The sequence below is a fragment of the Pristis pectinata genome, chromosome X, assembly GCF_009764475.1.
Source record: "Pristis pectinata isolate sPriPec2 chromosome X, sPriPec2.1.pri, whole genome shotgun sequence".
NCBI classification, from domain to species: Eukaryota; Metazoa; Chordata; class Chondrichthyes; order Rhinopristiformes; family Pristidae; genus Pristis; species Pristis pectinata.
This window is the reverse complement of record NC_067450.1, coordinates 4174934-4191771: the sequence shown is the minus strand read 5'-3', so window position 1 is coordinate 4191771 and position 16838 is coordinate 4174934. Positions and strand designations below refer to the sequence as shown.

The 16838-nt window shown below is 40.4% G+C and overlaps 1 protein-coding gene across 3 annotated transcripts in view; it reads right to left on the bottom strand.

Annotated features, from left to right (window-relative positions):
* Positions 1-1044: 1044 nt before the first annotated feature.
* Positions 1045-16838, bottom strand: part of suox (sulfite oxidase) — a 48684-nt gene continuing 32890 nt past the window's right edge. For all 3 annotated transcript variants that reach the window (XM_052009448.1, XM_052009447.1, XM_052009449.1), the window contains 2 exons: positions 5323-5515; positions 1045-4824 (listed from right to left, as the gene is read on the bottom strand). In XM_052009448.1, coding sequence (XP_051865408.1) covers positions 3376-4824; positions 5323-5515 — 1642 coding nt within the window. In that variant the 3' untranslated portion in view covers positions 1045-3375. The remainder of the gene's footprint in view (positions 4825-5322; positions 5516-16838) is intronic.

Here is a 16838-nt window from a genome sequence, read left to right as displayed (position 1 = left end):
TTTCTACACAATTGGTTGGCAAAATAAACTGAGACATCCTTGAATCCTGAGAGAGCAGGTCAGAAAAATAAGATGGAATTGGTTTCCTAAATGTGCAAATTTATAAAATGATAAGGCAGATGCCTTTAACCACTTAAACGTTTTATCAAGTACAAGAGACACCTGATTGGATACCAAATCAGGCAGCATGTTCCAAGCTCAACAAAAGTGTAGGTCTCTGCTGCCCTCAGATGTTAGGTTGATTCAAATCTACTCTGATCAACAGAGAGTTCCACATGTGTGCCATTGATGGCATTCTTTTGATTCTAAGATCTGCATATTCCCTGGTTCTGTTGCACTGCTTTTATTATCTACTTGAACTCATTAATGTTTAATGCACAAAAATCTCAAAATCTCAACAGATCAAACTTACAATGTTTCATCTACCCATAAAGGTTTTGTGCAAATTAGTTCCTCTTCTTAGCCACTAAACCAAAAATAACTTCCTCGGAAGCATAATGGGGAAAGATGACCAGCTTGTAATGGTACTGATGTCTCAAAAGCATTATAGCACTCAGATTCCAAATACATCAATTGAACAGGACCAGAGTCAAAGATGTTTTAGATCACTGTGCCAGAGATAACAAGCAAACCCCAAACAACCCCCTTACTTAAGCACAAAGTTACACCCAACAGATACAAAAAAATATGAATAATTTCAGAACATTCTCCTCTCGGCAGAGGTGCAAATGTTGCATCTCGAACTCCTGGTCCCTATGGAAGTGCTTGGGAAGCAGTTTGGGCTCTTGGAATTTTAAGCATCAGCACATTTATTTCAAGTTTTCAAAATCACAAGACTCAAGTAAAAGAAGAGAAAATAAAGTAAGCTTTATATTCTTTGAGTGATCAGAAACACTGAATTAATAGAGATAGGAGATAGTACTCAAAACTCTCAAATGTACTTAAACCTTACCTCTTCATTGCAAGTTTTTTGATACATTTCTCTCACCCCCACTTAGGACTGAAGCAGCATCTTGCATCCAAACATTGATTCTGCGACACACATTCAAGCATTAATGGAATTTATTAATCTGTAGACATTTCCACTTTGAGTGAGCAGACCTGAAATACTGATTTAAGTCTCTGCACAATGGTAGCTTTTCCAGCATTTCCTTACAAACAAACTGATCAAAACCAAAGGTAAACATGGCTACATTAAGAGACTAGGACATTACAATGATGTACTATGTCCACATTATAGAAAATGAAATAGTGAATGAACATATTAATCACTTAAATTTTAACATTAATGACTAAACAGTTTCTGCTGAGGAAGGTTTAATGCAAGCTTTATTCTCATTGCAGTTAAAAATAATTATTTTGCCCTCCACCAGTGCTTAAGCTCCCCTCTCGACATTAAAATTTAAACAATTTTCAGTGTTTCTACTCCCTCCCAATTTTGAGGCTTTCATTCTTTCCATTACAAGGTATCCAAAGGAAGTATAAAAGAGGGAAACAACGAAGTGCTGGATGCCATCGAACAGAGGGATGTAGACAACTCTGAATGCTTATTTCAGTCCTGTTACCAGGAAGAAATTGCCAGATGGAAATTGGGGGCTTAACCAATAGATGAGCAATGTTATACTAAGGCCACTGGTGCAGCTTTTATTGGATAGTTTCAGAGTACCACCTGGGCTTTGCTGGGACATCTTAACGATGCACCTGAATTGCCATAACCAAAGTAATAAAGAGAAGTTAAGAAACCACAAGAAAGAGGAAATACTTGTGTGGAATCTACCCAAAACAAAAATACATGCAACATATTTGTTCACATCTTCGGCGTAGCCTTATACCTAGTGCAATCTTACTTGTGTGCAAAATTTTTTTCATGGGTCATTTCTTTCCCCCATCCCCCAATACTGTTTACTTGGCTCACTACAACTTGAATAGAGCTAGTTTTATTGCACATTTCTCACTTCCTCCAGGAGAATAACCTTCACAGCAAGCTAAGGAGGATAGACATTTTGGAAATTTTATTTTGATTGATAAAGTCAGCTTGCAAGCCATCAGCTCTTCAGGCCTCTAACAAAATGATCCCAGAGTGAACTTTGCATTCATTACTAGAAGGACAATTCAAATGGAAACTAAAAATTGAACTTAAAGCCATTTATGAATTGGCAAAAATAGACTGGGAAATTAGATAAGTTTAGCCAGCAGGTTTTAAAAAAGCAAACATTTAAAGAAATATTTTAGAATTGTCAATGAATTAACATTCCATTGGGAAAGATGATTCACCCATGGCTGAGGTGGCCAATGATATTAGGTGAAAAGGCTTACGTTGCTAAGTAAGCCCAAGGATTCAGTTTCAGAAAATAGCAACAGATGAACAAAAGTGACAAATTAGAAGACAGAATATGATAGCATCTTTCATCAGCTTAAGAATATTCCAAACTACTTCACACCTACCAAATCACTTTAAGTGGAGTCACCACTGTAAAATATAATAATGTTCATTATCCATCCTAATGCTTTGAAAATTATGTAGACTAATGGTGTTATCATTATGGTAACTTAATTGCTTCTTCCATTTACAAATCTTAAAGATAGGAAGAGTCAATATAAATGCAGGAAAGAGAACTGCATATTGTGTTATTTTGTACCTATATTCACATGAGCATTACTCTTAATTCAGATTATTTTTGGAAAAGGTCTTTCAAATGGAAGTAATTCAAATTAAACAGAGATAAAAATAACATTAAACATTTTGTGCTAGTTAAATTCTGAAAAACACAAATAGAGTGGGCCTTGAATTAAAAGTAGGCCATACATGTAATTAATGCTATCGTGGCAAGAGATATGTGATAATGCAGGAGCCATGTTTTAAAAGGGCGGACACACAGAGGCATTGCATTTATATAGTATCGTTCACAATGTTTGGACACCCCATAGCACTTCATAAACAATGAAGTTCTTTTGAATTACATCATTGTAATTCAAGGAATGAGGCAGACAATCGGTACAAATCAAGCTCCCAGAAAACAATAATGTGATAATCATCAGTTTTTTAAAAAAATTGATTCTGATGGAGGGATAAATGTTGATAAAAGGGATAACCCTACTGTTCCTTTTCAATGAGTTCTACAGGACTTTTACACCCACCCAAGGAGAGCATTTGAATCCTTGTTTATCCTTGTGTTCAAATGGCACGAAGTCAACACTGCACTGAAGTGTCATTCTAAACTTAATACCAGCCTCTGGAATGGGACGTGATCCCATAATCTTTAATAGAGGCAAGCGTAATACCAAGTAAGCCACGCTGACACCTGGACTAAATTAGTGGTCTGCTGCAACTGTGCACAATTCTCACAATGTTATGGATTCAGAAACAGTTTCTAATCACTTTGATTTGATTGTAATTTTCACTCGATTCCAAGAATTATTGAGGACCCCTCGTAAATTCCAGATAGGTGCAACAGTATCTGGCTGCACATTGTACTGGTTATCCACAGCCTTGCAAATTATCTCCAGGCTTTTCTGGTCCTTTGGCAGAGGCACAGTGAGTTGCCATAGTTTCCAGGCCCAAGCCTGCCCCTCATTCAGCTTCACCCCACTTAAGTCAGCCACATGCCAAGTCTCTCCACCATCCAGTGAGACATCCACCCGGATCACTTCTCGGCCACCTCCACTCCATGCGTAGCCTTTCACTGTGATCTCATCCATGTCTGAGCTGAGTTGTTGACCATTGGAAGGTACTGTGATGACAGACTGGATAGGTAATTCTTGGATTGCCGGAGCAGAGCTGAAATCAACATTGTCCCAGTTCACAGAAGGAGAAAATCCCTTATAGTCATTCACTTGCCAATGGCTCTTGCTTTCTTCTTTACTTACTACAATCTTGCTCAACCATTTCACATTACGTGCTCCAACCACTCCTGGAACAATGACACGTAGTGGAAAGCCATGATCCCTGGATAAAGCTTCATCATTCATTTCATAGGCAAGAAGCACATCACCATCTTTGGCAAGTGCCTTACGAATAGGAATAGAGGCCCCATAGGATGACCCAGTTATATCCTTATCAAGACCCTCAAACTGGACATGTTTAGCATCCGTGTTCTCTGGGAGCCCTGCATATTTAAGGACATCAGAAAGTTTAGCTCCAGTCCATTTTGCATTCCCAATTGCTGCCGACCCCCAATTTAGTCCTTTCACTTGACGCACTGCATTCATTTGAGAGCGCCGATTGCCAGCACATTGCAATGTAGCAGTTATTGTGTGCTTTGGGAACTTGGTTTGAATGTCATGGAGAGTCAATTGAATAGACTTCATTCCCTCTCCCTCAATCTTTAAACTGAACTTTTTTGGATCAACTTCTGGGACAGGCAGGTGGTTTCGTATGAAGAAGATTTCATTTGGGGTAAGATAATTTTCAGATAGAATCTCTAGTGGTGGTTCTGCATTAAATGGCTTTAAACTATTCACCTTCAAAACTGGGTGCCTCGATGGCTCTTTCCCATAAGGATCAGCCACATCAAGAGTCACCTGCACCTCTTCAGGGCTCAATTCTCCAATTTTGTACTCTTCAAGAATCTCGTAAACATGTTCTTGCTTATGGACGGCATACATTGACCAAAATGGTTCAAGGGCACCTCCAGCAGCAAGCAAAATCTTATCACCCCCAGGATGCAGTTCCACAAAATTTGTAATATCATACACTTCAGATTTGTAGGTGACCCATATTCCACTTTCCATAGTTTTATGCTTGGCCACATCTTGCCTGGTATAAATTGGATAAGATGTTTGAGCCTTATTGTTAGGCGATGTTTCTGGTTTCAGCTCTGCTTCCTGTACCAAAAAAGACAAAATAAAAGTCATTTATCTTTCATGAATAAAATACTGTAACTCAGCTTTTTGTCCCAGTATGGCAATTGGAACAATGTGATTGATCTCAGCACTCAGATGTGGGTGGGCAAAAGGAAAAGTCAGCCAGCTCCCTTTCTTGATTGGTTCCAGACACCGACTGGTGAAGGGCAAGTGCAGAATTGTCCTCAACCACATTCATCATCCCTAGGTACTCATCTTCCAAGCCCCATCCATAAATAATGGCCAATTAACTATGGAACGAGGTGATTACTATCTTCACAGAAAAATGTACCCTTGGAGGTGTGTATCTTCAGCAGAAAAATCAGGTGGGAGTTGGCAGGAGCAGAGATCTATGACAGAATCGAACACTCAATCTCTTTAACAGGGAATACAGTACATAATCCTTCATTAAAAATATTGCCAAAAATATATGAATGAAACAAACATGTCAGTAAAACAACAATATATTTTTCTACATACCTGTTTTCTATACAAGCCATAAGCTAGGATGGCACCTGTACCAGTCACGACGCCCAGAACCATGTGCCTCCATCGTACATTACGGAACTGGTAATTTGCACCTTTGTCCTGGTTAGCAGCAGTGTTCTTCCATCGTACTGAGCTGCACACTGAGCATGCTTGTGGGAGGACTGCAGTGGTTTCCATCCATACTCTAAAATGGAAGCATGAAGCAATACGTACTTACATAGCACACATTCCAAAACAAATTTTCATCACAATAGATAATGTCCACACTCTTCTGGACCCAGTCTCTGGGATATTCTTAACTGAACTGCAGGCTCCTGCCTCCACACAAATTATCATGATGACTAGCATTCATTAGCATTAAGAAACCAAACAGGCAATTATGAAAAAATCCTAGGATTGCAAACTCGTTGTTTTTCCTAACATTTTAAGCATGTGCATGTCAAGCCTTGTACTGCTGGTAAACTGTATTCTGTTGCACAAATTATCTCCCCGATTAGTCCATTTGTAACACTGCAATAATCCACACACCAGTGTTACTCAGGTTACAGTTCTTGTTACAAATGTATGTTACTTTTAAAATACCCTGAACAATTACATACTGTTGGGAAAACTTCAAAGGACAATGCTATGACATAAGTTTTGGGGGGGATTAGGTTGTAGTTATAGGAAATGATAAAGATGCTCTGATGAACTTTTCAAATTGCACTTGGATATAGGAAACTATCAGTCGCCTCTGTTGGTGGTGCAGGGCAATTGAACTGCTGCAGTTCTTGAGACAGTGGTGCTTGGAATAAAACATGCAAAACTCTGCAAGCTTGGAAGACAAGTTGATTTGCAACCAGAAACTAGCATATTCACAAGCGTTTGCAACTGTGGCAAATTTTCCTCATGTTCTCTGCAGTCCTTAGGCTGGCCAGCCATTCCATTTCTCTTCCAACACTTCTTCACCATTAACCAGCTCAGTGGGACTGCTCTTGGTTCCAATTTAAACTATCTAAGCACAGGGATTTTCCCACTACAGCTTCTCATCCCATTCCCAGTAACCTCTAGTCCAATTCTCATTTTTTCTGTGCTTGTTAGTCTACATGCAAGCCTTGGGTGATGCAACGTGCGGACAGAAAAAAAAATCAGCTTTCAATGATATTTCTTGCATTATTTCATGTTCTTAAGGCGTCACTTATTCAGATTCTACCCATCAAAGGCTGTGTATTATCAATATTTGTAAGACGCAAGCAGTAACTATTGTCTATCCCTAGCTGCCCTGAGAGAGTGCTGGGAGACCTGAGTAAATCATTTTATTTGTACCAGTTTGATATCACTGAGCAGCATGTGCAGCCACTTCAGTCAACTATGTTGTTGAGGGACTGATGTTACACATAAACCAGACTGGCATGGAAGATAGTGGTTTCTTCCTTAAAAAAAGGACATTAATGAAGTTTTAGGTTTTTACAATCCATAGCGAAATAGTTATTTTTATCTATGGAACTTTTCTCCCCCCAATCAAATTTAAACGATCAACTGAAATGGTAGGATTTGAATTGACATTTTCTGGATTAATGGCCTAGTTCTCGTAACATGACAACTACAGTACCACATTCCAGGTGTCTGTGTATGGCACACTGTCTCAAATATTCATAGGCTATCAATACAATTTTCGTATAGAGACAAAAGAGACTGCAGATGCTGGAATCTGGAACAGAAAACAGAAAGCTGGAAGAACTCAGCAGGTCGAGCAGCATCCGTGGAGGCAAGAGGTGCAAGTCAATATTTTGGGTCTACTGTACCTCTTGTCTTCACAGATGTTGCTTGACCTGCTGAATTCTTCCAGTATTCTGTTGTTTGTAACACAATTTTTGTTACTGGATATCAACAGATTTCTGAAAGAAAAACCCTGCTAATCTTTGTGCAGTTAACAGTTTATTTCAAAAGACAAGTTCCCAAGATAGGAGAGAATACTTGTTGGATTGGGGGGGGGGGGGGGGGGGGGGGGGGGGAGGGGAGGGTGTTGGGGGCAGGTGGGAAATTTGTATAGGGGGTGAAGGGTCAGGGGTTAGATTGGTTTTCAATACAGAGAGGTTTACTGTGATCAGTGCTTTTGGCTGAAACAAGAGACAACATACATTCTACCTACTTCTGCATGTTCTTTTAACATGGGGTGTCTGTTGCACACCAGCTATGCCAAGGTCTTTACAGAAGAGGTCTTGACACAATGACAAGGAAGTTTAAGACAAACAAAGACTAGGCTCTGCTGCACAGACAAAGCATGCACTCGCACACACGTTCTACAAATCTGTATATTATGTGGTCCACATCTGATCCTCACCCCACTCCTGATCTCCTCCTTCCCACTACCTTCCCCAGTCTCCCTACTCCCTCACTCCTAGCCCTGCACTCTTCCTTTCCTGCTCAATTGCCCCAACCACCCCGGCCTCCCCCCACTCTTCAACCACCCATTTTCTCCAAGACCATTCTGCCCACCAGTCATCGCTGTTTGCCAAGTGCCCTCCTCTACACCTGATCCTGACATGCAGCAAATAAGCAAGGTCTTCAGGAAAATGTGAGGCAACACAACCAATTGTAAAAGGTTACATAAATAAACATTCAGTGAAATAATTAACATTTGAAACATCATGTCTGAAGATTTGAAACATTACTCCATTGTTCCACAAGCAACTTGTAAATGAAGCTGAAATCCCAAATCTTAACTTCAAATCAGATTTACGTGTTTCACAAACTATTTCACAAGGTGCACATAGCAATTACCCATTTATATACAACCGGGATTGGAAAGAGTGATGTGGAATAGAAAGGAACTTTTAAAAGTGGAAGGCAAACTTTAAAGGCTATCTTAAAAAAAGTACATATAAATTGTTTCCATAACATGCACACAAATGAACTGATTCTTTTATTCCACCCACAATATATCAAAGTACAAAAACCAGTTAAATCAACTAGCTCCTTTGAGCTACTTTGCCTCATTAACCACCATTAATGAAATACCTTGTACATTTGCAAATTCATTTGACTCTGCCATGTACATAAAGGTATAAGAATGATTCAAAAGCCAACAAGATTAACCACTGTCGACCGAACAAAAACTGCTTCCTACCACTAGAACCTTTAGAACTCAATAATGTCAAGGCTTATAGCTTCAGTGGGCTGAATAGATTTAATGTTCTTGGTTCATGCCTTAAATAAAAAAAAACCACACACAAGAACAAGAGAACATTTCCATGTACAACCCAAACACATTTCATAAAAGAGACTCTGCACATAAAAGCTTTTTTCTACAGCTCTAATTGTTGACATTTAACTAGCAAAAATCATTTGCAGAAAGAAGCAAAAACAAGTTGAATGCTAGTTTCCAGTTTATCGCTATCTCTTTGGCAGAGTACATGCAAATCTACATAACCATATAATTTATTACAGTGAAATCTGGTTTTATGTTATCAGCTTTATTATTCTTTTATCCAGAACATTTCTTATCTGAATGCAGAATGAGCTCCAGCAGAACAGAAAAAAATACTATTCAAGATTAGATAACAAGCAGCAATAGCCAAGTTATAAATTTAATTTGGGGGGTCCTGTCAAATGTTTACATATCACAAAATCTTAACTTTCCATTAAATGTCATTTGAAGAGCAACTCAAAATGACATCTCCCCATTATCTAGAATATCTTGAAGTAATCTGTTCACACTTGTTACTTACATTGCATATGTATGTGGTCCTTAACTGACTCCTTATTATATCATCAAAAGTGATCAAATACTGTAAAATATTTTGCAAAGTTCGGGGGCAGAAGCAGTGTGGATCGAAAATTGCCTACAAAAATCAACAGCAAACAGCTGATTTTTCAGACCAGAGGGAGGTGTACATTGGTGTTCCTGATGGGCCATTACTGGAACTACCACTTTTCTTAATGTATATTAATGAATTGGACTTGGGTGTACAGTACACAATGGTCCATGGAGATATAGATCAGCTAGTGGCATGGGTAGATGTGGTAAACAAAATTTAACCAAGAAAAAAAAATGTGAAGTATTACATTTTGGAGGGAAGAATAAGGAGGGGAAATAAAAGTCAGAAGGGCAAAATTTTTATAGGGGTACAGGAAAGAGAGATCTCAGATTTTCATACAACACAGGAGGCCATTCAGCCCACTGGATCTATGACAGCTCTCAGAGCATTCCCACTTATCCCTTTTCCCCACTTATTTCCCTGGAATCCATTCTCTCTCGGCCATCTACAGAGTGTGTGCATAAATCATTGCAAGAGTCAGGGCAGGTTGAGAAAACAGCTTCAGAAACATATAGGATCCTGGGTGACAGTATAGACAGAAGTTGTTCCCATTGGAAGGGCCAAGAACCAGAGAAAAATCGAATGAAAGTGATTGGCAAAAGAAACAGAAATGAAGTGAGTGGCTAGAATCTGGAATGCACTGCCAGGCTGAATCAGATGCAAAGTTGATCATGGTGTTCCAAAGAGAACCAGATAAGGAAAAAAAATTGTAGGGCTGTGGGGAAGGGAACGGGAGACTAGGACTAGCTGGACTGTAGGCATAGCACTGGCACAAACTCTGATCTACCAATGACACAGCATGAGACCATTCGGTTTCATCAGGTCCATGCCTGTTCCCAGGGCAACAATTCCATTTGTCCCATTCACCCTCTCCTTATTTCCCTGTACCTCTAAGGTATTTTATCTTACACATGCCCATCAACTCCCCTTTGATTCTTTTTGCTGTTAATCTGCAGTAAGGAGTAATTTAGAGCAGCCAATTCACCTACCAGCATGTCTTTGGGATGAAAGAGAAAATCCATTTACTCATGCAAAAGTGGTTGATCAGACATTTGAGAAAATAGGGCACTTCTCAAGAAAGGTTCAATTTTGGGTGTATTTTGTATTGGTATCCCCAAAATGGTTCAGTTATTTCGACCACTCTTATCATCATTCAACATTCACTCTACAGATTTATCCTCCCCACTCCCTTGTCAGGAAATTGATAAGATTGCATGCAATACTGATCTGATCCTGTGCCTGCTTTTACTTTCCATTTAAATCATGATAGAGAAGCAAAACCATGTCTGGTAATTTAGTTTAAATTACTTACCCCTGAACTTTTCTGTGTAACTTCATCTTCTTTCTATATATGTATTGACCTCACACTGCCTTTACCTCAATGAGGGAGAAATTCAAAAAAGGTGGAAGCAACACTATAGTTGTAGAAAGCTCTAGTTAAGACCATCGAGAGTTCTGCTCTCAATCCTGAGTACCACATGGATATACTGGCCTTGGAGATTCACACTGAAGCTCAAAGTTCCAGCTTATACTCCCTTGTGAGTCAGATCCAGTTGAAGTCCTCCAAAATCACTGGAAGGACAAGCGAAACAATATCCATGCTCTCTCCCAGGCCAATGTATCTTGCATCAAGGTCACTCAGCCAGCTCCGTTGGGCAGGCCATGTTGTCTGCATGCCCAACACTAAATTCCTGAAACAGACATTATTCCGAGCTCTGTCACAGGAAGAGATTACCAGATGCCTAAGAGGAAAAGATTCAAGGATGTTCACAAAACTTCTTTGAAGAAATGCAACATCCCCAGTTACTCCTGGAATCTCTGGCCCATGACTGGTTAAAATGGAGGAGCAGCAATCAGGATGGTATTGAGAACCTCGAATCCATGCACACAGAAGCCCCGTGCAAGTGGTGGAAGGAGCAGACCTCACATAATATCACAAATATCCATCCACCTGCCCCATCTGTGGAAGAATCCGAGGTTTCCACATTTGCCTCATGAGCCAACTCAGGACCCATAGAACCAGAATAAAAGCAGGTCAACCTAGATCCTAAGCAATTAGATCATCCTGTTGAGATATTTCCATTGGTTAAACTGTTTAGGTTTATGTTGGAAGGAAAGATCTTCACACAAACGCCAATGCGTTTTGTAAATTTTCCCCAAAAATCTATTGAGCTTAGGGTTGGTGGGATGAATAGGGCCCTGAATGAGGTCATGAAAGGAGGACAGTGTCAATTGAAAGTTTCAGGACTGGCTTCTACATTTTTTTGGATAAGGATATTAAGAGTTCAGGAAATGAGTTGATAAAATGAGTTATATTGATAGTTTAATGGCAAAGCATGCTTGAGGGGCTGAATTTGCTACTCCTGTTCTATGGCACATTTATCCCAACCTGGTTTTGTAACATTTGTTGAAGAAGATTATTTTTATTATTCTGTTGTATCTTATGACTTAGAAGGAGGCACTCAAGTCCATGCCAGCTCCCACAGCAATCCCACCAATCCTATTCCCTAACTCACTCAATGGCTGAATGACTTTCTTCTGTGCTGTAATCTCTGTGATTCTGTGAATCCTATCTCTGGCCAATTGATGGCCACTTGCAAGATATTCTGTAGAAGTAATTCATTACACTCTGTAATTCTCACACACCAAAGTTTATATAGCAATATGTCTCACAGTGCTGCAGTTAGAAAACTAGAAAACATGGTGGAAGCATTTGCATTCAGCTTTAATTCTGACAGTTAGCTCCTTTTTCTCCTCGATCCTGAACAATCTGCAAAAACGGCAATTCCCTGAATTACTTCAGAAAGGACCTAACACTTATAATGCTATCTGAGGGTCCACACAATTGCTGCAAATCACTTGGACTACGATCAATGCACAAATGTTTTTCTGTACTATACAGTTGAAGAGTGAAATATGCAGAGGACAATGCGATTGACTTTGGCTTCTAAATCTGACTTATGCCTGGAGCAACCTTTTAAGCTTCATAACATCAGTTTAAATGTTTAAGGCTTCTTGCGGACTCCCAGTCATAGAACATCACAGTACAGAATTAGTCCACCTGTCTGTACCATTACTTTTTCTCTGTGAACCACCAGATTTCATTTTACCCTCCATACTCTAATAGTTTCATCATTTAATTCCCATTTTTAAATATTCTGCATAATAATTTGTGCACAAATTCATACATCCCAATTATCCAGTGTTACCATTCTTAAGTCTCCTCAAAAATTATTTATAACTTAACAGTTAAACTTCTCAGCTCATGAAAATACCCTAACTTTTCATCTCCCTTCATGGCCCTATCCCCCATCCACTGTATTATTGCAGAGAATCTACATTGCACCTTCCATTTCTTATATAACATTTTTACAATTGATTGTTTTCAACAATCTGTTGAAGTATACCCCAGCACACAAAACCAGACTTGGTTTACCATATCCAACTGTATTGTCACTATTACTTTTTTCCCCTGTACCTACAACTCTTTACAATTTATAATCCTCAAGGCCAAAGCCTCAAACTGATCAGGTAGTTTTAGACAATAGTTTGAAGTTACATTAATACAAGTTTTCACTATTTTGGCAATACCTGGTGCATAACATCTGGCTAGCAGGATGGGGTCTGGTTAGTCTGTACTAACTGTCCTCACAGCCCCAAGAACCCTCCTGACATTTGTCACAGGGCCACCCTGGATCTGGGATGTAATGGCACCCAGGCACCAAAGGACCCAGGGATGAGAAGAGACCTAGAAACCATGTCAGGGATAGTCCAATGTTCTGGGCCAGAGTCCAGCTCTGGAACAAGGTGTACTATGCTGATGGTTATGGGTTTGTCACTATAAAATGGGTACAGGTACTGCTAAGCAAGGTGGAAGGGAAGACTTGTCAATAACTGAAGCAGCAAGAACTACTGCATTTGTGTCTTTAAACAGGACTAAAATTATTAATATCCAATCATGGATGGTTAAAATAAAACAGATTTCTCACAAGTGGCCCTCTCAAGTGTTTTGGATTGTAAGTCAAGTACTCCCTGAAAAAAAAGTTGTGCACCCACCACTGATGTAGCTCTTTCAAAATCTCAATGTCACAGAGCACCTTACAGATTTACAAGTATTTCTTAAATGTAGATATACAGCAGCAAATTTATCAATAACATGATAAATGACCAGATTATCAGACGACCAGAAGTTCAACATCAGCCGTATGGACAGAAAGGAAATGTTCTACAAAGCACTCATCCAATCTCTGTTTGGTTTCTCCAGTGTAGAGGAATCCATGTTATAAGTACTGAATACAAAACACTAGATTGGAAGAAGTGCACGCGAATCACTGTTTCATCTGGAAGGACTGTTTGGGTACCTGGATGGTGGAAAGGGAATAGATAAAAGGTGTTACATCTCTTGCAGTTGCATAGAAGGTACCATGAGAAGGGGGTTGGTGCTGCTGGAGATGGAAACATGAACCAGAGAGTCAGAGGTCAGAGGGAACTGTTCCTTCAAAATGGTGAAGGCAATGTTGGGGGGGGGGTTTATTTGCTGGTGGCGTCACGTTGAAGGTAGAGCAAATTGTGGATGATGAGCTGTTGAATGTGGCTGCTGGTAGGACAGAAGGCAAGGACAAATGGGAACTCCATCCTTGCTCTGGCTGAGAGGAGAGATAGAGTGAACTCCTCTGCAACTTAAAACATGTTTGATTCCTAATGTTTGCCAGTCTCAACAACAGGTTGATCTAGAGTCTATAGAACTGTACAGCACAGAAATGGGCCTTTCGGCCAACTTGTTCACACCTATTGTGATGCCTATCTATGCTGATGCCATTTGCCTGCATTAAGCCCATAGCCCTCCAATCCTTTCCTATCCAAGTACCTGTCCATATACATTTTAAATGTTGTAACTGTAGCTGCCTCCACCACCTCCTCTGGCAGCTTGTTCCATATAACCACCACCCTGTCACCCTCTGTGTGGAAAAACCCATCCCTCATATCTCCTTTGAATTTCTCCCCCTCACTTGTAACCTCTAGTTTTAGACTCCCCTGCCCTGGGAAAGAGACTGCCTACCTATTTATAAACCACTACAAAGTCATCCCTCAGTCTCCCATGCTCCAGTGAGAACTAACCCAGCCTATTCAATCTCTCCTTACAACTACAGCCCTCCATTCCAGGCAACGTCCTGGTGATAGTCTCTTCCACACTCTTTCTAATGCTATCACATCCTTCTTGTGGTGTGGCAACCAGAATTGCACACAATACTCCCTGCGCGGCCTGACCAATGTTTTGTACAGTTACAACATGACATCCCAACTTTTATACTCAATGCCTCAGCCTATGAAGGCAAGCAAGCCAAATGCTTTCTTCACTAGCCTATTCACCCGTGTCACCAATTTCAAGAAACTATGAACTTGCACCCCAAGGTCTCTTTGTACATCAATACTCCTAAGATCCCTGCCATTCGCTGTAATATATCCTGCCAGTATATGACGTCTCAAAGTGCATTCAACGATTGAATCCCAATGCAGGGTTTCGACCCGAAACGTCAACAAATCCTTTCCTCCCACAGATGTTGTTCAACCCAGCAGATTGTTTGTCGTATTTAGAATCCTCCTCAACTTTGGTTACCGCAGAAACTCGTGGCAATTTTGTATTCACTGCACGGGCAAGCCATGGTCCAAACCAATGAGTCCAGCTCAAGCCTTATCCCAGTGTAGAGTGGAGCAAGACTGCATCACTGCTCTAACCTTCTCCTCAATCTTCTTTTGCTGCAATACTGCACCTCACGTCCAATGAACTCCCTGCTGGAGCAGATTTAATCTGCAGGACAAAGAGGAAACTACTCAACCTTCTCATCTCCACTCCAGAACCAAAGTCATTCCAACCTCAGTTATTGAGTTACACTACACAGACAACACTTGCACACTTGGAGCTCAACAAATCATCATTCAGTGCTTTACTGAAGCATACAAGGGGGGGATGGGACTTACTTTAAACATTTGAAGGACAAAGGTCCTCCACCATTGGAACCATTGCTGGGGCAGGTGAGAATCAAATGAGTTACATCTCAGTGGGACTGGGACTAACATCCTTGCAGGGGTGTTTGCTGGGCTGTTGGGAAGGATTTAAACAAGCTTGGCAGGTGCATGGATACCTCAAAGGGAATTCAGGAAGGAGACAAATTAAGCAGGAAGTAGAAGTTCGGAAAGTAGCTAGCAAAATAAATAAGCAGCAGAAACAAAGGCAAGAAGCAAATGAGGTCAAAGAACAGAAAAATGTTAAAAGGGCAAAATTAAACGTACAGTATCTAAATGCATGCAGCATTTTAAAGATATCTTTATTAGTCATATGTACATCAAAACACACAGCGAAATGCATCTCCTTTGCGTAGAATGTTCTGGGGGCAGCCCGCAAGTGTCGCCACACTTCTGGCGTCAACATAGCATGCCCACAACTTCCTAACCCGTACGTCTTTGGAATGTGGGAGGAAACTGGAGCACATGGAGGAAACCCACGCAGACATGGGGAAAACGTACAAACTCCTTACAGACCGTGGCCAGAATTGAACCCAGGTTGCTGGCGCTGCAATGGCGTTACGCTAACTGCTACACTACCGTGCCTGCCTAAGTATGTAATTGCATTGGCTGAGAGTCGAACCTGGGCCTCCCACGCGGCAGGCAAGAATTCTACCATTTACAAAAAGGTAGATAAATTAATGCACAAATAGAAGTAATAAGATCATATCCATTTAAAATTCCAGAAACATGGCTGCAGGTGACCCAAGCTGACAGCTGAATGTTCAAGGAAATTTGACATATAGGAAAGGCAAAAAGGTAATAAGGTTGAGGATGTATTCATGGAATGTATACAAAATACTTTTCTAGATCAAGAAGTAAAGAACCAATAAGAGAAAGGGTTAATTGATATTCTTCTTGTCAAAGGGCCTTGAGGCAATAGTGACCATGAGGTGACAGAATTTTACACTGAGTTTGAAAATGATGTCCTTCAATCCAAAACTATGGTCAAATCAAAGGGAACTATGAAGGTATGAGGGCCGGTTAACTGTGTTTGATTGAGAAATGACATTAAAAGGTATGAAGGTGTGCAGGCATCAACTAGCATTTCAAGGAGAAAAGATGTCATACTGCAGTTAGGACCTGGGTAGGACTGCACTTCAAATAGTGTGTGTAGTTTTGATCTCCTTACCTAGAAAAGTGGCAATAGAGGGAGAGCAGGAAAAGTTCACTCGACTAGTTCCAGGGATGATGGTTTGTCGTATTTAGAGAGATTGAGCAGACTAGGGCTGTATTCTCGAGAGTGTAGAACAATGAAGGCAATCTCATTGAAACTGACAAAATTCTTACAGGGGTCAATAGGGATGGATGCAGAGACGATGTTTCCCCTGACCAAGGATTCGAGAACCAAGGGGCACTAAGCTTCAGAGTAAGCAGTGGGTCATTTGGAACTGAAATGAGGAGAAATCTCTTCACTCAGCAAAGTTGGAAATCTTTGAAATTCTCAGTCTTGAAGGATTGTGGAGGCTCAATCATTGAATTCATTCAAAACAGAGACTGATAGATTTCTGGATATTAAGGGGATAAAGATGTGTTACAGGGGCCAACTCCTATTTCTTAAGTTCTTTTGTTACCAACCTGCACCTGCCACCACTGCCCCTGACAAACAAGATTTACAACAAGCCCCTGGAAAATATGGATCAG